Source organism: Microtus pennsylvanicus, chromosome 17 (assembly GCF_037038515.1).
Source record: "Microtus pennsylvanicus isolate mMicPen1 chromosome 17, mMicPen1.hap1, whole genome shotgun sequence".
Classification (NCBI taxonomy): domain Eukaryota; kingdom Metazoa; phylum Chordata; class Mammalia; order Rodentia; family Cricetidae; genus Microtus; species Microtus pennsylvanicus.
Window position 1 is genome coordinate 35660534 of NC_134595.1, and position 23471 is coordinate 35684004.

A 23471-nucleotide genomic window follows, 5' to 3' on the forward strand; every position below is an offset into this window, starting at 1 on the left:
AAGAATTGACAGTTGACATCTGACCGCTTACATTTGCAGCGCCATTTGGATTTTACAACGCATGGTCTTTTTCTCCGGCTAGAGTGCCCTGATCTAGAGATCACACAGTTCTGGAGTGAGGCTCGTTGTTAAGTACGGCCTGGAGAGAAGGCTCAGTGGTGAAGGGCACGTGCTGCTCTCCCAGGGTTGTGCTGTGCACAGCCACCTGCAACTCCGGCTGTATTATCTGATGACCTTCACACACACATACACGCTCACTCACACACACTCGCACGTGCACACACATACTCATACACACACTCGCATGTGCACACACATACTCACACACACACTCACATACACACACATACTCATACACACACTCGCATGTGCACACACATACTCATACACACACTCGCATGTGCACACACATACTCATACACACACTCACACGTGCACACACATACTCATACACACACTCACACGTGCACACACATACTCATACACACACTCACACGTGCACACACATACTCATACACACACTCACACACACTCACATGTGCACACACATACTCATATACATTCAAACACTTATACACACACACACCCAATTAAAATGTATATACTTAAAGTACATCCAGCAGTGATAGAGCCTAGGAAGTAAAAGATGAAGCTGCTGCAATCCAGGGGGCTCTGCTGCTCTTGGGGTAGGGTGTGGGGCATCCAGCCTCTGCCTCGTGGCAGCATTTTGGATATTTCGTATTAAGGGATCTCTCAGGGGTATGGGTCTCCATCGTTTCCTCCTCACTATACTGAGAGCATCTTTGGTTGTTTCATCCTTAGGTTGCCAAGAGAGCGATCCTGCTGTCGGGCACCCCCGCCATGTCCCGGCCTGCAGAGCTCTACACACAGATCATTGCTGTCAAGCCAACGTTCTTCCCCCAGTTTCATGCCTTTGGACTGCGCTACTGTGACGCCAAGCGGGTATTCATTCTCTCGTCTCCATCGCCCCCTAGTCTTCTACCTTCATGACAATTTTCTTTCTGTTCCTTGATAGGAACCAAGAAATGGGCCAGAAAACCAGATGAAAATTTCATTATAGTTTGCCTCTAACTTTGACTTTTGAGTACTTTCAAAGGCAAGATGAAATCCGTCCTAATTAGTTTATTTACTATATATACAGTGTTCTGACTGCATGCCAGTGTGCCTGCATGCCAGAAGAGGGCACCAGATCTCATTGTAGATGGTTGTGAGTCATCTTGTGGCTGCTGGGAATTGAACTCGTGGCCTCTGAAAGACTAGCCAGTGCTCTTAACCTCTGAGCCATCTCTCCAGCCCTGTCCTTCCAAGTTTTAACACTTGTAATGATTTCTGATTCTCTAGGAAAGGGTCCAGTAGTTACTGCACAGATATGTGAGGCTCTGAGTGGTGCTGTCTGGGTCCAGCTTACAGCTCCTGTGCAAGGCTTGCAGCCTGGGCTGTAGGAGCAAAGTCCACACCAGAAGCAGCCCCAGAAAAGGCACTGAGGCGTGTTAGAGGGAAGCTCCCAGGCAGAGCCAAGAAAGCAGGTGAATGAGGGTTTCTGGCCTGGGAGGAAGTCATCTCCAAAAAGACCATGCAGAACCTTGGAGCAGGTAGAACAGAGTGGTATTGGTAGAACAGTTTCAGGCTGTCCTGGGAGGGCTTCTCTGCAAGCCCGTGCTCCTAAGTGGTGGCCCCTGACCCATAAGTCAATCCCTGAAGTGACTCCAAGCCTGCCGTCTGCACAGTTGTCCAGGGTTGGGAGAGTGAGTGCTGCAGACAGGAATGTGGTGTCATCAGGGTCACCGTTTCTCAGTCCTCCCCAGCTCAGACCTTAGTAATGTGTGCTGAGGTCAAACCACACCTATACTGAGCCCTGTTTACATCAGAGACACTGATACTTTGGAGAAATGGCTGCAGTTACTCATGAACACTCTATGAGAAACCCCTGCTATGTGAATTCATGATTGCTTCCCATATTTTTAAACTACTTTAAAAATGAGACATTTTAAAAGCATTTCCATTTACTCACAAAGTACGTATAAGTTCTAGTGTTTTGCAGAGTTTAATGATGGACTGGTTAGATTGTCGTTAAGGTAGCTTCTCAGTTATTGAATGTCTTCAGAAGTCACATATTCCATTAACACAGTCTGCAGCTTTCTTTCTCCATGACTGTGTCCAGAGTGGGTTGTTTATAAATTCCCTGTGTTGTTTTTACTTCAGTCCTCTTTGCTGCTTTCTGACTAGGATCCCTCCCTCAGCTCGCTAGCTAGCACCCACTGGGAGGCCTGAGGTGGAGTTCATCCTTCCGACCCCATCGCCCCTTCCTCTGTTCCAGAGGGGTCTGGACATTATGAGGCTCCATCCTCCAGTCCCGCTTATTCGCCTCCCTGCTCTCTTTCCTCACCTCAACAAACCATAGGTGTGGACAGTGTCTGTGTCTTCCTCCTGTCCTTTATTCCACCCAGCCCAGTGCATGAGACCTTGTTAGAATGTGATTATTCCAGCTTAAAATCTTTCAGCGTTATTTTTAGCATTATTCAGTTTTAATCTATAAAGTTAAGAGGTAAGAATATTAAACTGGAGGCAAGATATCCAAGTTAATTATGATATTCACATCTTCCCAAGTTTGTTCTAAAGTATAGCCCAGGGGGCAAGATGTTTCCCCTCTCTGCACTAGGAGACCTCGCTAGAGAAAGCACCCTGAACCAAGCTCACTTGATACCCAGTGACTGTCTAGAGGCATCAGGGGGAGGTGAGGCGTTGGGAATCTGCAGAGCAGCAGAGACCCGTGCTCTCTGGCGTTCCGCATAGAGATCGGAAGAGTACTGGGGAAGGATAGGACGTAACTGATGATTGGTTGGTTGATATCTGATTGATTGATTGATTGATTGATTGATTGATGGGTTCAAACCCAAGTGGAGCCAGGCAGATGCTCCACTTCTACTCATTCCCACCCAGCTAGGGATTTTATTTTAGTTTCTCATATCTTCTGTAGCTATATGAGAGGGAGTGGAATCTGAGCTCTCAAGCTATGAGCTGCTGGAGGGGACCCTGGATTCTAAAACTTTGATCTGGTTTCAGCCAGACCAGCACAAACCTATGTTCTGGGCTTTTCAAAGCCAAACATCAGTCACTTAAACTGATAGAAATGTTAGTTTCAAATGGTGGGCGACTGTGACGTTGGTTTTCAGTTTATCTCATGCCTGGCTTTCCCCACATCCTTTCTATCCTCATCTGTCTCAGTTGGGGTTCATTTAGTCTTGTAAAGCCCCTTGAGTTTGTCTGAACGCAGTGCTGTCTGGAGCGCCAAGGCTGAAGTTGTCCTCTCTTTCTCTAGCTCCCTTGGGGCTGGGACTACTCGGGCTCCTCCAACCTGGGCGAGCTGAAGCTGCTGCTGGAGGAGGCCATCATGCTGCGGCGGCTCAAATCCGATGTCCTCTCCCAGCTCCCCGCCAAGCAGCGCAAGATGGTGGTGGTCAACCCTGGTCGGATCAGCACCAGGGCCAAGGCAGCTCTAGATGCAGCAGCCAAAGAGATGACCAAGAACAACACGGTGAGTGGGACTGTGGCGTGGGTGCTTCCCCAGGTGTCCTTCCGGAAGCTGCTCTGTGCGTGTGCCCTGAGTTCTCCAGACATGACTTTTCTAACTAGAGCAAGAAGAGCCTGGCCGTGCGTGCGTGCGTGCGTGCGTGTGTGTGTGTGTGTGTAGGGAGCATGTGAGTATGCCAGTGTGGACCCATGCTCTTCTTCAGTGTCGTACTGACGGAAGTGCTGGGAAGAACTCTATGCCAGCCTTATACTTCTCATTAGCAAGAAAATAAACAATCATCACAAATCATCTGTTCCCCATAGTCCCCCAAAGACAGTGAGTCACTGCTGAGATGTCAGCCTCTGAGAAGTGACAGAATGCCCCAAAATGACAAGAGATAAAGTGTGCAATGTTTTCAGTATTATGGTGGGAGAAGCAAATGGGGCAGGCTAGAGGAAGCCCTGGTGAGTTGTCATACCATGTTTAATGTGTGCTTAATCACATGTAGTAACCTGAATTCCCAGAGAAAGGGAGGAATGGTCCTGCGGTAATTTTCCATTTTATGTGGACATAATGGATCATGTTCTTTTTGTTGTGGTGCTGCTGGTTTGGTTTTCCTTTCGAGACAGGGTCTTGCTTATAACCCAAGCTAGTCTCCAACTTATAATCCTCCTGCCTCTGCTGATGGCTGAGATTGCAGGTGTATGCCACTATGTCCAGTTAGGGCAGTGCTCTGAAGTTATAGTTTGGTAACACAAGAGGCTCTGTCACTGAAAAATCAATCTTGGTGATTTCTACAAATAAAATTCAGTGAATAGAAACTTTATTTATAAATTTTACGTACTTTTTTGCAGGGGGTTGCGGGGGCTGTGCTGTGGATTAAACCCAGAGCCTTGCTCGTGCTGAATGTGTGCTTTACTACTGAGCTCACCCAGCCCATAACTTGCTTTTGAGACAGGGCCTCACTATGTGGACCTGGCTGTCCTGGAACTCACAGAGATCCACCTGCTTCTACCTTCTAGGTGTGTCCTTACTGCCTGACCAGTGAATAAGAACAGCAAATATAATGTTAGCAGGGAGACAGGCCTGCAGTAATTTTAGATTCAAAGATACAGTTTTGGAGCTGGGCGGTGGTGGCGCACGCCTTTAATCCCAGCACTTGGGAGGCAGAGGCAGGCGGATCTCTGTGAGTTTGAGACCAGCCTGGTCTACAAGAGCTAGTTCCAGGACAGAGAAACCCTGTCTCGAAAAACCAAAAAAAAAAAAAAAAAAGATACAGTTTTGCTACTTATGGTGGTGTTTGTTGTATGTGTGAATGGAGCAAGGCCTTTAGCGTTTCTCGCTAATACCTGGTCTGCCTTTGGAACAACTGGTTTAGAAACAAAAACAAAAAAACAGAGAGGGAGGGAGGGAGGACAGTCAGCTTTTGAGTTGAGGAAGAAAACACACTGACAGGTAGGGCAGCCAAAAGGAACAAGAATGAAGCAAAGCACTTGGGTACTCTGGTTAGTTCAGCAGTTGTGTGAGCAGCTTTTAAACCTGTACCGTGTGCATATGGCTCTTTAAGTGTGCCGTATATTATTTCACATGCAGCCTGAAACTTTGACTTCATATCAAGCTAATAACATAGCATTCTATTAGTAAAATTTAAGATAAGCCATGACAATTATGAGCGCTGGGTAGTCAGCCATACAAATCCCCTGTCTTGGAGGGGATATTTTAATGTTTCCATAATTGGAACAGGGTGCTGGAGATCGATGAGGGTTGTGTCAGTTACCTGGAGTTCTGCCTGCTGGTGACTATCACCCTTGTCTTAGATGCTGCAGACTTCTCACTCCCTTTTCGGAGATGACGGAAGTGAAGTCTGAGCTCAGTGAAGGTTTTCCAGCCTCCAGCCCAGAACCTGAGACCTGCCCCCCTCCCCCTCGGCAGTCTGCTGCAAATCAAAGGCTTAGCTTCCTTCAGGAAGCAGACGCAGCAGTGGCTGGCCAGTGGAAAGTGTCTCCAGACAAACCCCGCCAGCTGTGAAACTCTGAGTCAGTGAGGTTAAACGGAGCCATGCTATCATAGTTTTAGACAAATAAGGAGACTCGAGACTCAGCAGAAGTACCCTGTTCTCATTACTTTTAGCCCCAAGCACCTCTCAGCCTCCATCATGGACACTCCGGCAGGCCCTGCAGGCTTGCCTGTCAAGTGCTGGTTCTTTGTCCATTCACACCTCTCCACAGATTTATATTCAGACCTTCGTATGAACAAGTGAAGGCCAAGCGGCCAGTTTATAAAATCCGTTATCATGAAAACTTTTCTCATTTTTCAGCTGGAAACGTTTCCTTTTTTTTTTTTTTTTTTTTTTTTTTTTTTTTTTTTTTTTTTTTTTTTTTGGTTTTTCGAGACAGGGTTTCTCTGTGGCTTTGGAGCCTGTCCTGGAACTAGCTCTGTAGACCAGGCTGGTCTCGAACTCACAGAGATCCGCCTGCCTCTGCCTCCCGAGTGCTGGGATTAAAGGCGTGCGCCACCATCGCCCGGCTGGAAACGTTTCCTTAAAGGCTGAGGAAAACCGGCTATCACGGCCTTTGTCTGAAGCTGGTTTCTGATTAGAAAATGAAGCAGGCCTATGCAGAGTCCCAGTGACAGCATCCTTTCTCCCTTGTCATTTAGCAAGACAAGATATCTGAGAACCGCAGTGCATCCATTTTAGTAAGAGTCTAGGGGGCTGGAGAGATGGCTCAGAGGTTAAGAGCATTGCCTGCTCTTCCAAAGGTCCTGAGTTCAATTCCCAGCAACCACATGGTGGCTCACAACCATCTGTAATTGGGTCTGGTGCCCTTTCTTGCCTGCAGGCATACACACAGACAGAATATTGTATACAAAATAAATAAATTAATTAAAAAAAATTTAAAAAAAAAAAGAGTCTAGGAGCCAAGGAACAAAGGGTACAAGTTGTTTCAAAACCCCTTGCCCACACTAGAAAAGAAGTGAGACCATTAATGGATAGTATGATATCTACTCAATTTGATAAAGTTTTTCTTTTCTTTTTAAAGATAAAACTATTGATTTCTCACACATTAAAAACACCAAGGCACTGGGTGTGGTGGCACAAACCTTTAATCCCAGTACTCTGGAGCAGAGGCAGGCGGATCTCTGTGAGTTCAAGGCCAACCTGGTCTACTAGAGCTAGTTCCAGGACAGGCTTCAAAGCTACAGAGAAACCCTGTCTTGAAAAAACCAAAACAAAACAAAAAACAAAAAAACCACCAAGGCTATGGATGTAGCTCAGGGGTAGAGTACTTGTTTAGCATGTGCAGGTCTGTGGGTTTGAGCCCCAGTTTTGCAAAAAGAGAATAAGAAATACAGTAGATGTCAATATAATAGATGTCTGCTGTGTAGAATAAAAATAAAGGTAAACACTCATAATAAGTGGGATTTATTGAATACTTGTGACTATATGTATTAGCTACTGAATTCTTACCATCAGGTTCCAAGCCCAGATATTTGAGCTCCCTAGAAACTCTACTTCTGCTGTATACTTTGAAACACACACACACACATATATATACACACACATATATATTTATATATGCCCATATATGGTCATTCTATATAAAATATAATTTATATGCCTACATATGTTTTGTATGAAGCATATTTGTATATAACTAGATATGAACGTATATTATGTAATAAGGAATAATATTTTTAATTTATTAGACTTATTCATGTTTTTATTCATGAGTGTTTTACCTGTGTGTGCACCACATGCATACTTGATGCCCAAAGGAATCAAAAGGGAACATTGGATACACCGTAACTGGAGTTACAGATGGTTGTGAGCCATCATGTGGGTGCTGGGAACCAAGCTGGGGTACTCTGCATGAGCAACAAGTACTCTGAACTGCTGAGCCAATGCACCAGCCTTGCCACCACCACCCCTTATTATTTCATTCTGTATGGATGGGTGATTTGTCTACATTATTTTTGTACTACATGTGAGCCTGTGGAGGCTAGAAGAGGGTGTCGGATTCCCTGGGACTGGGGTTACAGATGCTAGGAGCCACCATGTGAGTACTGGGAATTGAACCCGGATCATATGGAAGAGAAGTAAGTGCTCTTAACCACTGAGCATCTCCCTAGCCTAACAGATGTATTTTTAAAGAAGAATTGGAATCATACAAACCCTTGAGTAATGGTTTTGAAATGTTCTAGACTATAGTTGCTAAAATGGGGAAAACATAAGAGTTCGGGTCCAGCTGGGTCCCTAATTCCCGAGTGCTGAGAGTAGGTCTTTCAACTCTCATCTCCTCTTCCCACAGAAGCAGCAGCAGAAAGAAGCCCTCATTGTCTTCTTCAACAGAACAGCAGAAGCGAAAATCCCCTGTGTCATGTAAGCCGTTGCCAGTGTTCAGCTTTTGTTACCTCTCATTTTAAAAGCAGTGATTGTGGGGTGGGATAGGAAGATGCCCCGTGAGTGTGTGGACCTGAGAAAGCCAGTGGCCATGTCACCCAGCTGTGTGGCAGCGACAGACAGATGCTGGCCGCTTGCTAGCCAGCCAGCCTAGCCCAGTCAGTGATCTCCGGGTTCAGTAAGAGACCTGTCCTGACTGAGGAAGACGGCAGGTTTACCCTCTGACCGCCACACACAGGCACACGTGTGCACATCACTGCCTTGAACTTGAGGCAACCCTAACGGTGTCCACTTTGCCTGATGTTTTTCATTGCTCAACGTCACATGGTGTTGGAGGGATAATGGCCCAAGTGATTCATTCACGTTCATAGTGAAAGCGATTCACATGCGCCAAGTGGTGCCTCACCGGCTGTGAGACTGAGAGAGGAACCTGCCTGGCCCTTGTGTTCTTCCCCCCAGTTCCCCTGCCCAACCCACCTGTCCCTAAATTGCCCCTGCTGACCATCTCTTATGTGCTGCTGAGCGATGGAGGACAAGGGGGGCCAGTTCTTTGCCTCGTGCCCTACAAACCCAGGGTCTGTGAGGGAACTTTCTTCAGCTTAGGCCCACAACCATCCATTTCCCCTAGAATTCGAATATAACCGTGAAACAAATCCTCATTCGTTGATTGGTTCATAGTGGTTTTCTTTGGTTCTTGCAATGCCGGAGCTCAAGCCCAGAGCCGTGTACAGAGTGAGCAAGCCCACTACATGGAAATGCACCCCAGGTTTAAGTCTGGCCATGTTGCCTTGTCACAATCCTGTCCAAAATGTGCAGCGCTTTGTTTCTGAACACTTTCCACTTCGGTGTATCTCACACTCAGAGCCTCAGTTGACTCTGGAGAGTGACTATTGGCCAGTTTTTAAAAGTGTAGGTACTGAGCAAATCTCATGTGAGCCGCTGGACTCAGGTCACACGTGTCTAATGAGGAGAATTAGACTGAAATAAAAAAACATTTCGTGGGCTGGAGAGATGGCTCAGAGGTTAAGAGCATTGCCTGCTCTTCCAAAGGTCCTGAGTTCAATTCCCAGCAATCACATGGTGGCTCACAACCATCTGTAATGGGGTCTGGTGCCCTCTTCTGGCCTTCAGGCATATACACAGACAGAACATTGTATACATAATAAATAAATAAATATTTAAAAAAAAAAAAAAAACATTTCGTCTGCCGGCTGCTTCTCTTCCCCCTTTTCGCTGCTGTCTGTTTTCTGTGTTACGGGCATCTTTCCGTGAGACAGACAGCAGTCTTGCAGTAGCCAATGTGTCCATTCTGGTAATGAAAAGGGAACCTGAATGAGCAGAGCAGCTCAGCCATGTCAGTGTGGAGAGGGGAAGGGGTCCTTAGAAAAGCTGGGGCCAGAGGTTTTAGGAGCTGACCAAATCGGTTCTGTGGCCCTGTGGTTTGTCAGTGCTGTGGCTACAAACTGTCACTTTTATCACGGCAAATTTTTTGTCTCTCAGAATAATTAGATTCTATTAATACAGTGCTTACAAACTGAAGTCTAATTTGGTACTGCAGGCAGTTGTAATTTTGTCTGAAACTAATTCTTAGATGTTTACAGGACAGTGTATTTGGCTTTCCAGACCTGCCTGTATCACAGGACACTGTCCTTCCCAAAGAAGGCCTTGCTGCTCTGCCTAGACAAGCCCCTATCTAGGGATGACCACGGGATGGGTGAGGGCTCTTGTGTCCCCAAAAGTAAGCAATAATTATTTGTACAGATCACCTCTGCCTTTAAGACCCAAGACTTGTAGATAAAAATATGAAGTTAAGAAAAAACATAGTTGGGGCTGGAGAGATGGCCCAGTGATTAAGAGCATTGACTGTTCTTGTAGAGGACCTAGATTGGGTTCCTAGCACCCATGGGGTCCTCACAGTTGTCTATAACTCTATTTTAGGGGATCTGACTCCCTCTTCTGACCTCTGTAGGCTCTGCACACTCATGGTGAACATTCATACATGTAGGTAAACACTCATGCTCATTAAATAAATAATTTTAAAAACGTGCACTGGTTCAAAGAGAAAAGTAAATGAATGAGAAGACCTCCATTAGCACTGCTGTAACTACGGGGTTGGCCATCTGTGGCCTCAGTAGAAGGGAAGTGGAGAAGCCCCCTTAAATTTTTCTGTCTTCTCAATGTTGAGCTTACAGGATTTGTGTCAAAAAAGCCTTTAACCTACTTTGGTTTGTACTGAAAACAAATTAAATTGATAGTAGCAACGAACATGAAGGCTGATGTTATTTTAGTAATCTACACGACACAAATCCTGTGTGACGTGGTGTGAACAAAGGTTGGCCCTCAGAGAGGGGAGAGAATGGGCAGGAACAGGCAGGGACCTGGTAGGTTCCTGAAATCACTTTTTGGTAGCTAATTGCAGTTGTATGTTTAACTACTTTGTTATCATTGTCAAAAATAGTGAATATATCCTGGACCTTTTGGAGAGTGGACGAGAGAAGTTTCTAGTGTTTGCACACCATAAGGTGGTCCTGGATGCAATTGTAAAGGAGCTTGAGAGGAAGGTAAGCCCCCTCTGACGTTCAGGGTAGTGTCTCGGCTTCTGCTGTTTGTTCTGCGGAGCACTGGGCCAGGACTGCACAGAAGTGAGGCCGTGGTTTCTAGAAACCACGTGAAGGCCTTTTGAGGAGTCGTCACTTGGGACCCACAGAATTCCCACAGTTGGCGTTCTGGCGTACTCCCTGCGTAAGCAGGAGTCTTGCTTTACGAGTGTCTCCAGGGACTCGTCCGTTCTCTGCCAGGAAATGGTAGTGTGTCTGTGTGAGTGTCCTACTCACTGCTATCCAGGTGCCTTTCATTTGCACGGCCCTGTTTCAGGCTTTCCAGTACCATGTGGTGGACCTTGGTAGAGTGAGCAGAAGCTATCTGAGGAAGTCCCAAGGATGGTCGTTAGAACGAAACACCTACACCTTCACTCCCTCTTCACTTTTGCTTTAGTTTAGGACCATAAACTGTCTTTATCTTCCTTCACTACCTGCGCTTCAGTGTTTAAGGGATATAGAGTAAAGTAACACCTGTGGATCTCCCACTCCATTTGCTAAGGAAGTTTCTCTATATTAGTTTCAAGACCTAGGTTTTTTTTTGTTTTATTTTTAAGATTTGTTTAGTTTTTAATTATGTATATGTGTGTGAGTGCCCATGAGGCCAACGGTGTCCCTGGAGGCTAGAGTTTTGTTTGAGACAGGGTTTCTCTGTGAAACAGTCATTGCTGTCCTGAAACTCGTTCGTTCTATTAACGACTCTGCCTCCCATGTGCTGGGATTCAAGGTGTGCACCACCACCGCCGCCCAGCCTAAATGGTCTTAATGATAAAAACCCGGAGTCAGGTATTAGTGGGTGAAAGCTGAGAGATCAGAGAAGCAGAGCAGTCAGCCACTAGAGAGACCTTTTACCTCTACCAAATCTCACACCAAAGGAATGAGCATGTCCTCAGACTGACTGCATCCTCAGACTGCAACTGTCTCCTGTCTCCTCCAGCCTTATGTTCTTCTCTCTGCTCAGCCATGTCCTGTTCCCACCTCCCTAGTGCTGGAATTAAAGGCGTGGGATCCCAAATGCTGGGATCACCTTTGTGTGAGCTCTGTTTCTCTTTTAGACAGATTCAATCTCATCTGTGGCCCAGGGTGGCCTTGAACTAACAGAGATCCCTTTGCCTCTGTCTCACACGTCCTGGGATTAAAGGTGTTTGCCATGACTCCCTGGCCTGTAGTGGCTTAGCTCTGCACTCCAATCTTCAGGCAAGCTTTATTTGTTAAAACACAAACAAAAGATCACTACAGTCTATTGTTTCTCTAATGGTATGTGATTAAACAATTGTGTCAGTCCAGCCTTCAGTTTTGTAAAAGGAGAGCCAACCCGGGAGGCAGAGGGTTGAGGAGCGGAGTGGGTCTGTCTGTGGGCCCTACCGAGACATGAGAGGAGCTGGCTGTGCAGCCCGAGGGCCTTTGCAGCTCACCTCAGTTTCCCCCATTGTCTACAGAAAGTTCAGAACATCCGAATTGACGGCTCCACCCCTTCGGCAGACCGTGAGGATCTGTGCCAGCAGTTCCAGCTGTCCAGAGGGCACTCAGTGGCCGTGCTGTCCATCACTGCCGCCAACATGGGCCTCACCTTCTCCTCAGCTGATCTGGTGGTGTTTGCTGAGCTGTTCTGGAACCCAGGGGTAAGGGATCTCACTTGACTGGAATCCTCCTGGACAGGCATGCTCGGGGCTGAGAAATACAAGGGCCATAAACGAATGGTAGAAGACATGTTCTTGGGGCTGGGGAGATAGTCAGTAGTTAAGAACACTAGCTATTCTTCCAGAGGACCCGGGTTCAATTCCCAGCACCCAAATGGTGGCTCAGAACCGTCTGTAACTCCAGTCCCAGGCTGTATATTCTGGCCTCTTTGAATACCAGGTACACATTATAGTGCACATACATGCACGGAAAACATTCATATTCATAAAGATAAATACATTTTTAAAAGACGGCATTTTCTGCCCGCGTTCCCTTGTTCCCTTGCACTGGGTCCTGTCTGTGTCTGTTCGCTCCCGTCTTTGCGCCTGCTGCTCTTGGGTCCTATTCGAGCACCGGAAGTCTGCAGGCCAGTTCTCAGGGCTTCCCCGCACCCTGGGGGACCACTGCCTCTGTCTCACTGAGGGGCGGTCCTGGAAGAGTGAGCTGTGAGCAAAGGGGCACAGAGCGCCCACGTGCAGATCCAGGAATGTGCAGCTCACCCTTCAGAGGAACTCACCTGGGCTACCTTTGTTAACTGTCGCTGTGAGCTGTTTGCCCATGGGGGCCTCAGGGACAATGACAACACCAGGTGTCCTTGACGTGACTGATAGCTGAGAGCCGTGGTGGCAGATCCAAGACTCATAAAATTTCTCCCAAGTCTCAGAAAAAAAAGTTATTTTCCTTCTAATTTTCTGACGTGTTGCTTTTACTGGCTACATATCAGCCACTGCTTTAATGATGGGAAGACTCCAAGGTTGAGACCTCTCATAAATCAGAGTTCTGGTTTTAGTTATTATGGGACTTACCAGCATATGAACACAAACACCCCAGTCATCATGTGGTAAATATCACATCCCTTTTCTGGGTGTGATATTTATTTGGAATATTATTATGTGATAGGTATTTAGAAAATAACTTACAAAATGTATCTAAAATTTTAGTGTATGATTATTTTGCTTACATGTATGTCAGTGTACCACGTGCATGCCAGGTGTCCTAGGAGGTCAGAAGAGGGCATCCCATCCCCCTGAAACTGAGTTGTAGATGGTTGTGAACCACCAGGTCCTCTGCAAGAACAATTGCTCTTAACCGCCGAGTCACCTCTGCAGCCCCCGGAAGGTAACTTCATTTTTCAGAGATAAGAAGTAGTGTGTGCCGTGCTCTGCCTTTGCCCCGCAGCACACAGACTAGAGGCGGAGCCTCTGTGCGTGTTTGACTCGCAAGCTCTGGCATTTCTGCTGTAGATACCAGGTCCTGAGGTTTGTTTGAGTTTCTCTCAGTTTTTCATGAGGTAGGGAAATGCTTTCTAGAGGAAACTCAGTGGGGCTGGATGGCCCGATGCCCCTCACTGTGGTGGCATGGGGCTTCCTAAGGCCTTTTCTTAACTGTTTTGTTTCCTGGACACACAGGTGCTGATCCAGGCCGAGGACCGCGTACACCGCATTGGACAGACGAGCTCTGTGGGCATTCACTACCTGGTGGCAAAAGGCACCGCAGATGACTACCTTTGGTATGCCTGGGCGGGCGGCCTGGGCGGCTGAGCTGAGTGACTCAAGGGTGTGGTTTCTTTGCTTCCTCAGTACTCACACGTTTGCTGAGACCAATTAGTGATGCTTCCTGCTTCCCATGATGCGTTTGTGTTCATCACTAGCGTTCTTTGGAGACTTGCAGGGTATGAGGAAAAAGCCAGTAAGAATAAAGGGAGGGGACTCTTCCCACTGCTCCAAGAGGGAGAGGAACCTAGACTTGAGATGGAGTTTAGTGTAAGAAACATCTGTTCCCAGCTGAGATGTCTGGCTTGTTAGGATGGGGACAGTGTTCTTTCCTCTTTCTTGATATGTGATATGATGGTCACCTCTTTCAAGAAGAAAGTGGCTCATTCTGAACCTTATGGAGCTTCATGGCAGGACTGCAGTCTCTTTTTCTGTTGTTTGTTTTTTGTGATATGGAGGATTGAGCACAGGGCCTCACATAGACTAAGCAAGGACTTTGCCTCTAAGCTTTAGCACCCAACTCTTTTTTCTTGTTCATTTTGAGATACGGTCTCACTGAGTGGCCCAAGCTGGCCTTGAAAGTCCCTCTGAGGCCCAGGAAAGTCTTAAACTTTTGATCCTTTGGCTTCGGACTCTTTTTTTTGTTTGTTTGTTTGGGGTTTTTTTTGTTTGTTTTTTGTTTTTCGAGACAGGGTTTCTCTGTGGCTTTGGAGCCTGTCCTGGAACTAGCTCTGTAGACCAGGCTGGTCTCGAACTCACAGAGATCCGCCTGCCTCTGCCTCCCAAGTCCTGGGATTTTTCTCTGTGTTGCTCTTACTGTCCTGGAACTGACTTTGTAGACCAGGCTGGCCTTGAACTCACCAAGATTGCCTGGTTCTGCCTCCCGAGTGTTGGTATTAAAGGTGTGCACCACTATACCCAGCTCAGCCTCGGATTCTTGTGGTGCTGAAATTACATATCTGCTCCACCAGGCCTTGTGGGTCACATTTCAACCCTTGGAATTGTGTCTGTCATCTAAGTAAAAGCTCTCCAGATTCTTTGTCAGTCCCTCACTCATCCTGATGTGAAGTCCTCCAGTATCCCACTAGTGCCCGCTCTCTGTGTTCAGCCCCACGCATGAGACACCTGACTCTGCAGTGCAGCTTTATCTGTCTGTGAGGGATTGAGCAAACTCGCATTATTACTGTAGTGAAACAGGATTTATTTCCTAGGCCTCTTGTGCTAGAGAGGATTTTGAACCTGGTTTTGTTTTTGTTTTTGTTTTTTTTTCGAGACAGGGTTTCTCTGTAGCTTTTGGTTCCTGTCCTGGAACTAGCTCTTGTAGTCCAGGCTGGCCTCGAACTCACAGAGATCCGCCTGCCTCTGCCTCCTGGGAGTGCTGGGATTAAAGCGTGCGCCACCACCACCCGGCCTTGAACCTGGTTTTATGAGCACAGATAGGATTGTTTCTGATTGGGACAGGGCAAGTATTTCAGGAAGGACCACGAGGATTGTGTTACAGTCACAGTCCCGTGAGGACGGTGTTACAGTCCCGTGAGGATGGTGTTACAGTCACAGGCCCGTGAGGATGGTGTTACAGTCCCGTGAGGATGGTGTTACAGTCACAGTCCCGTGAGGATGGTGTTACAGTCACAGTCCCGTGAGGATGGTGTTACAGTCACAGTCCCGTGAGGATTGTGTTACAGTCCCGTGAGGATGGTGTTACAGTCCCGTGAGGATGGTGTTACAGTCCCGTGAGGATGGTGTTACAGTCCCGTGAGGATGGTGTTACAGTCCCGTGAGGATGGTGTTACAGTCACAGTCCCGTGAGGATGGTGTTACAGTCACAGTCCCGTGAGGATGGTGTTACAGTCACAGTCCCGTGAGGATGGTGTTACAGTCACAGTCCCGTGAGGATGGTGTTACAGTCACAGTCCTGTGAGGATGGTGTTACAGTCCCAGTCCCGTGAGGATGGTGTTACAGTCCCGTGAGGATGGTGTTACAGTCACAGTCCCGTGAGGATGGTGTTACAGTCCCGTGAGGATGGTGTTACAGTCACAGGCCCGTGAGGATGGTGTTACAGTCACAGTCCCGTGAGGATGGTGTTACAGTCCTGTGAGGATGGTGTTACAGTCCCGTGAGGATGGTGTTACAGTCCTGTGAGGATGGTGTTACAGTCCCGTGAGGATGGTGTTACAGTCACAGTCCCGTGAGGATGGTGTTACAGTCCCAGTCCCGTGAGGATGGTGTTACAGTCCCGTGAGGATGGTGTTACAGTCCCGTGAGGATGGTGTTACAGTCCCGTGAGGATGGTGTTACAGTCACAGTCCCGTGAGGACGGTGTCACAGTCACAGGCCCCTGAGGATGGTGTTACAGTCACAGTCCCGTGAGGATGGTGTTACAGTCACAGTCCCGTGAGGATGGTGTTACAGTCACAGTCCCGTGAGGATGGTGTTACAGTCCCAGTCCCGTGAGGATGGTGTTACAGTCACAGTCCCGTGAGGATGGTGTCACAGTCACAGTCCGTGAGGATGGTGTTACAGTCCCGTGAGGATGGTGTCACAGTCACAGTCCCGTGAGGATGGTGTTACAGTCACAGTCCCGTGAGGATGGTGTTACAGTCACAGTCCCGTGAGGATGGTGTTACAGTCACAGTCCCGTGAGGATGGTGTTACAGTCACAGTCCCGTGAGGATGGTGTTACAGTCACAGTCCCGTGAGGATGGTGTTACAGTCACAGTCCCGTGAGGATGGTGTTACAGTCCCGTGAGGATGGTGTTACAGTCCCGTGAGGATGGTGTTACAGTCCCGTGAGGATGGTGTTACAGTCACAGTCCCGTGAGGATGGTGTTACAGTCACAGGCCCGTGAGGATGGTGTTACAGTCCCGTGAGGATGGTGTTACAGTCACAGGCCCGTGAGGATGGTGTTACAGTCACAGGCCCGTGAGGATGGTGTTACAGTCCCGTGAGGATGGTGTTACAGTCCCGTGAGGATGGTGTTACAGTCCCGTGAGGATGGTGTTACAGTCCCAGTCCCGTGAGGATGGTGTTACAGTCCCGTGAGGATGGTGTTACAGTCCCGTGAGGATGGTGTTACAGTCACAGTCCTGTGAGGATGGTGTTACAGTCACAGTCCCGTGAGGATGGTGTTACAGTCCCAGTCCCGTGAGGATGGTGTTACAGTCACAGTCCCGTGAGGATGGTGTTACAGTCACAGGCCCGTGAGGATGGTGTTACAGTCCCGTGAGGATGGTGTTACAGTCACAGTCCCGTGAGGATGGTGTTACAGTCCCAGTCCCGTGAGGATGGTGTTACAGTCCCAGTCCCGTGAGGATGGTGTTACAGTCACAGTCCCGTGAGGATGGTGTTACAGTCACAGTCCCGTGAGGATGGTGTTACAGTCACAGGCCCGTGAGGATGGTGTTACAGTCCCGTGAGGATGGTGTTACAGTCACAGTCCCGTGAGGATGGTGTTACAGTCCCAGTCCCGTGAGGATGGTGTTACAGTCCTGTGAGGATGGTGTTACAGTCCCGTGAGGATGGTGTTACAGTCACAGTCCCGTGAGGATGGTGTTACAGTCCCAGTCCCGTGAGGATGGTGTTACAGTCACAGTCCCGTGAGGATGGTGTTACAGTCACAGTCCCGTGAGGATGGTGTTACAGTCACAGGCCCGTGAGGATGGTGTTACAGTCCCGTGAGGATGGTGTTACAGTCCCGTGAGGATGGTGTTACAGTCACAGTCCCGTGAGGATGGTGTTACAGTCCCGTGAGGATGGTGTTACAGTCCCAGTCCTGTGAGGATGGTGTTACAGTCACAGTCCCGTGAGGATGGTGTTACAGTCCCGTGAGGATGGTGTTACAGTCCCGTGAGGATGGTGTTACAGTCACAGTCCCGTGAGGATGGTGTTACAGTCCCAGTCCCGTGAGGATGGTGTTACAGTCCCGTGAGGATGGTGTTACAGTCCCGTGAGGATGGTGTCACAGTCCCAGTCCCGTGAGGATGGTGTTACAGTCCCGTGAGGATGGTGTTACAGTCACAGTCCCGTGAGGATGGTGTCACAGTCCCGTGAGGATGGTGTTACAGTCACAGTCCCGTGAGGATGGTGTTACAGTCACAGTCCCGTGAGGATGGTGTTACAGTCCCGTGAGGATGGTGTTACAGTCCCGTGAGGATGGTGTTACAGTCACAGTCCCGTGAGGATGGGGTTACAGTCCCGTGAGGATGGTGTCACAGTCACAGTCCCGTGAGGATGGTGTCACAGTCACAGTCCCGTGAGGATGGTGTTACAGTCACAGTCCCGTGAGGATGGTGTCACAGTCACAGTCCCGTGAGGATGGTGTTACAGTCACAGGCCCGTGAGGATGGTGTTACAGTCACAGGCCCGTGAGGATGGTGTTACAGTCCCGTGAGGATGGTGTTACAGTCCCGTGAGGATGGTGTTACAGTCACAGTCCCGTGAGGATGGTGTTACAGTCCCAGTCCCGTGAGGATGGTGTTACAGTCCCGTGAGGATGGTGTTACAGTCCCGTGAGGATGGTGTCACAGTCCCAGTCCCGTGAGGATGGTGTTACAGTCCCGTGAGGATGGTGTTACAGTCACAGTCCCGTGAGGATGGTGTCACAGTCCCGTGAGGATGGTGTTACAGTCACAGTCCCGTGAGGATGGTGTTACAGTCCCGTGAGGATGGTGTTACAGTCCCAGTCCCGTGAGGATGGTGTTACAGTCCCGTGAGGATGGTGTTACAGTCCCGTGAGGATGGTGTTACAGTCACAGTCCCGTGAGGATGGTGTCACAGTCACAGTCCCGTGAGGATGGTGTCACAGTCACAGTCCCGTGAGGATTGTGTTACAGTCCCGTGAGGATGGTGTTACAGTCCCGTGAGGATGGTGTTACAGTCCCAGTCCCGTGAGGATGGTGTTACAGTCCCAGTCCCGTGAGGATGGTGTTACAGTCACAGTCCCGTGAGGATGGTGTTACAGTCCCGTGAGGATGGTGTTACAGTCCCGTGAGGATGGTGTTACAGTCCCGTGAGGATGGTGTTACAGTCCCGTGAGGATGGTGTTACAGTCCCAGTCCCGTGAGGATGGTGTTACAGTCACAGTCCCGTGAGGATGGTGTTACAGTCCCGTGAGGATGGTGTTACAGTCCCAGTCCCGTGAGGATGGTGTTACAGTCCCAGTCCCGTGAGGATGGTGTTACAGTCACAGTCCCGTGAGGATGGTGTTACAGTCCCGTGAGGATGGTGTTACAGTCACAGTCCCGTGAGGATTGTGTTACAGTCCCGTGAGGATGGTGTTACAGTCCCGTGAGGATGGTGTTACAGTCCCAGTCCCGTGAGGATGGTGTTACAGTCCCAGTCCCGTGAGGATGGTGTTACAGTCCCAGTCCCGTGAGGATGGTGTTACAGTCCCAGTCCCGTGAGGATGGTGTTACAGTCACAGTCCCGTGAGGATGGTGTTACAGTCACAGTCCCGTGAGGATGGTGTTACAGTCCCGTGAGGATGGTGTTACAGTCCCGTGAGGATGGTGTTACAGTCCCGTGAGGATGGTGTTACAGTCCCAGTCCCGTGAGGATGGTGTTACAGTCACAGTCCCGTGAGGATGGTGTTACAGTCCCAGTCCCGTGAGGATGGTGTTACAGTCACAGTCCCGTGAGGATGGTGTTACAGTCCCGTGAGGATGGTGTTACAGTCCCAGTCCCGTGAGGATGGTGTTACAGTCACAGTCCCGTGAGGATGGTGTTACAGTCACAGTCCCGTGAGGATGGTGTTACAGTCACAGTCCCGTGAGGATGGTGTTACAGTCACAGTCCCGTGAGGATGGTGTTACAGTCCCGTGAGGATGGTGTCACAGTCCCAGTCCCGTGAGGATGGTGTTACAGTCCCGTGAGGATGGTGTCACCGTCACAGTCCCGTGAGGATGGTGTTACAGTCACAGTCCCGTGAGGATGGTGTTACAGTCACAGTCCCGTGAGGATGGTGTTACAGTCACAGTCCCGTGAGGATGGTGTTACAGTCACAGTCCCGTGAGGACGGTGTTACAGTCACAGTCCCGTGAGGATGGTGTTACAGTCCCGTGAGGATGGTGTTACAGTCCCGTGAGGATGGTGTCACAGTCACAGGCCCCTGAGGATGGTGTTACAGTCACAGTCCCGTGAGGATGGTGTTACAGTCACAGTCCCGTGAGGATGGTGTTACAGTCCCGTGAGGATGGTGTTACAGTCACAGTCCCGTGAGGATGGTGTTACAGTCACAGTCCCGTGAGGATGGTGTTACAGTCACAGTCCCGTGAGGACGGTGTTACAGTCACAGTCCCGTGAGGACGGTGTTACAGTCACAGTCCCGTGAGGATGGTGTTACAGTCCCGTGAGGATGGTGTTACAGTCACAGTCCCGTGAGGATGGTGTTACAGTCCCAGTCCCGTGAGGATGGTGTTACAGTCCCAGTCCCGTGAGGATGGTGTTACAGTCCCGTGAGGATGGTGTTACAGTCCCGTGAGGATGGTGTTACAGTCACAGTCCCGTGAGGATGGTGTTACAGTCCCGTGAGGATGGTGTTACAGTCCCGTGAGGATGGTGTTACAGTCACAGTCCCGTGAGGATGGTGTTACAGTCACAGTCCTGTGAGGATGGTGTTACAGTCCCGTGAGGATGGTGTTACAGTCACAGGCCCGTGAGGATGGTGTTACAGTCACAGTCCCGTGAGGATGGTGTTACAGTCCCGTGAGGATGGTGTTACAGTCACAGGCCCGTGAGGATGGTGTTACAGTCACAGTCCCGTGAGGATGGTGTTACAGTCACAGTCCCGTGAGGATGGTGTTACAGTCACAGTCCCGTGAGGATGGTGTTACAGTCACAGTCCCGTGAGGATGGTGTTACAGTCACAGTCCCGTGAGGATGGTGTTACAGTCACAGTCCCGTGAGGATGGTGTTACAGTCACAGTCCCGTGAGGATGGTGTTACAGTCCCGTGAGGATGGTGTTACAGTCCCGTGAGGATGGTGTCACCGTCACAGTCCCGTGAGGATGGTGTTACAGTCACAGTCCCGTGAGGATGGTGTTACAGTCCCGTGAGGATGGTGTTACAGTCCCAGTCCCGTGAGGATGGTGTTACAGTCCCGTGAGGATGGTGTTACAGTCCCAGTCCCGTGAGGATGGTGTTACAGTCACAGTCCCCTGAGGATTGTGTTACAGTCACAGTCCCGTGAGGATGGTGTTACAGTCCCGTGAGGATGGTGTTACAGTCCCAGTCCCGTGAGGATGGTGTTACAGTCACAGTCCCGTGAGGATGGTGTTACAGTCACAGTCCCGTGAGGATGGTGTTACAGTCACAGGCCCGTGAGGATGGTGTTACAGTCCCGTGAGGATGGTGTTACAGTCACAGTCCCGTGAGGACGGTGTTACAGTCACAGTCCCGTGAGGATGGTGTTACAGTCACAGTCCCGTGAGGATGGTGTTACAGTCACAGTCCCGTGAGGATGGTGTTACAGTCACAGTCCCGTGAGGATGGTGTTACAGTCCCGTGAGGATGGTGTTACAGTCACAGTCCCGTGAGGATGGGGTTACAGTCCCGTGAGGATGGTGTTACAGTCACAGTCCCGTGAGGACGGTGTTACAGTCACAGTCCCGTGAGGATGGTGTTACAGTCACAGTCCCGTGAGGATGGTGTTACAGTCACAGGCCCGTGAGGATGGTGTTACAGTCACAGTCCCGTGAGGATGGGGTTACAGTCCCGTGAGGATGGTGTTACAGTCCCAGGCCCGTGAGGATGACGGGGCCTCATTTAGTCAGCCTTCAGGTTCGGGGTAGGTTGTTCTCACTTCATCTCATTTCTACCCCACAGGCCTCTGATTCAGGAGAAGATTAAAGTGCTGGGGGAAGCCGGGCTTTCTGAGACCAATTTCTCAGAGATGACAGAAGCTACTGATTACCTCTACAAGGTAATGCCAGCACACGACTCCTCACCACTATATGAAGTGAGGCGGCGAGCTGATCATTCAGCCCTGGAGCTTGAAGAAAGGGCGGGCCTGCAGTCATTGTGTGTGTGTGTGTGTGTGTGTGTGTGTGTGTGTGTGTGTCCCTAGTGAGGAATGCTGGCAGTAACTCCTGCTGCCTCTCACACGCCCTAAAGGCTACAAATCCAAGGCTGACCTGCTGTCTCTTTCATCGGGCCTTGAGAAAAAGCGGAAAAACTCCTCATGACAACTCTTGGTTGTGTCCATAAGTACGATAGCAATGCCAGCCATGAAGCAGGCCACCACAGAACTGTCACACAGGCATATGGCGTATGAAGTCTTCCCACCTCAACCCACTATTCCTCTGTAGGGTCCACTCATAAAAAAGTCCGAGAGACCAGAGAACACCCTCCCGTGACTCTATCACAGGTGCCAAAAAGAGGCTTTTTGGCCCCGGAGAGGATGGAGCCACCATGCCTGGCTACATGCCTTGGTCCTGGAACCCTAACTGGGGTGACTAGGGAATGGAGAAAGGACAGATACACAGACACATACAGAAAAGCTGGCTCAGGTGGCCCGTGCTCACTCCGCCAGAAGCAGTACCTGTTACAAGACACGCCAGACCTCATGGTGTTTATTGTGTACAGCGTGAGAAGGGGCTAGCTCATATCGGTGGGAGCCTGGGTGAGGAGCAGCCCCAGGTTCCACTCATCCCGGAGAGGAGCTGCAGCTGCTGTCTGCACACACTGGTCTGTGCTTGTGAGCACTTGGACTTGTGTACGCTGCACACACCTGTCTGCGCTTGTGAGCACTTGCACTTGCATACACTGTTGAGCATTCACACTCAGACCAGAGGAAGGTTTTGCCATCCCCCTGAGCCTCACCCATGTGGAGGAAGCGTTGCCATTTCCGTGGGTTCCCATTATAGCCATGACCACATCACAAATATTCACTCAGGACTTCATCTCCTCCTTTCCATTTACCCAGTGCTTCCTCAGCTCTCTTTGCATGACGTGCTGCAGAGCATGTGGCGAAGACTTAAAAGTCTGGCTTCTAATCACTCATTTATTTTAAAAAAAAATCCACCTGTGTGTGTTAGTCTCTGTCGCCCAGGCAGATCTTAAATTCAAGGTCTTCCTGTCCAGGTATTCTGAGAGCTTGCGGATTATAGGCCTGAGAGTCCACTTTCAAGAGATCATATTTTTTAGTAAGTTATACTTTTAGACAAAAACAGCAACTAAGACACCATGAAGACAGCCTCACCTTTGCGCTGTGAGAACACTGTGATTCAGCTAGTGGTGGCTGTGCTAAGTTAATAGTGACCTTAGAAATGAAAGAGGCTTGTTTTGGTCTGGATTGGTTTGGTTTTTCAAGACAGGGTTTCTCTGTATAGCCCTGGCTGTCCTGTAACTTGCTCTATAGACCAGGCTGGCCTTGAACTCAGAGATCTGCCTGCCTTCACCTCCCAAGTGCTGGAATTAAAGGTGTGCACCACCTGGCACAGCTAAAAGAGGCTACTTCTAAAGGAGTCTCATCAGACCTTTTTCTCATCCTGGCCTTTCCCTCAGAAACTTTGAATCCATCAAAACTGTCTGCTGAAAGTACACATGCAGAGTGCTGTAAATGAGATTTATCAGCATTTATTTGATTAAAACTTTATCAGCTTGCCTATTTTTACTAAGACGGGGTTGAGAATTCCATCAGCAAGCCAGGCTATGGTGGCGCACGCCTTTAATCCCAGCACTCGGGAGGCAGAGGCAGGCGGATCTCTGTGAGTTCGAGACCAGCCTGGTCTACAGAGCTAGTTCCAGGACAGGCTCCAAAGCCACAGA

The 23471-nt window shown here is 49.2% G+C and overlaps 1 protein-coding gene across 1 annotated transcript in view; it reads left to right on the top strand.

The window, feature by feature from the left end:
• Smarcal1 (SNF2 related chromatin remodeling annealing helicase 1) overlaps positions 1 to 23471 on the top strand; it is a 48958-nt gene that overhangs the window by 22818 nt on the left and 2669 nt on the right. The window contains exons 11-17 of the mRNA XM_075951617.1: positions 823 to 963; positions 3341 to 3556; positions 7843 to 7913; positions 10393 to 10495; positions 11971 to 12153; positions 13621 to 13721; positions 21528 to 21624. Coding sequence (XP_075807732.1) covers positions 823 to 963; positions 3341 to 3556; positions 7843 to 7913; positions 10393 to 10495; positions 11971 to 12153; positions 13621 to 13721; positions 21528 to 21624 — 912 coding nt within the window. The remainder of the gene's footprint in view (positions 1 to 822; positions 964 to 3340; positions 3557 to 7842; positions 7914 to 10392; positions 10496 to 11970; positions 12154 to 13620; positions 13722 to 21527; positions 21625 to 23471) is intronic.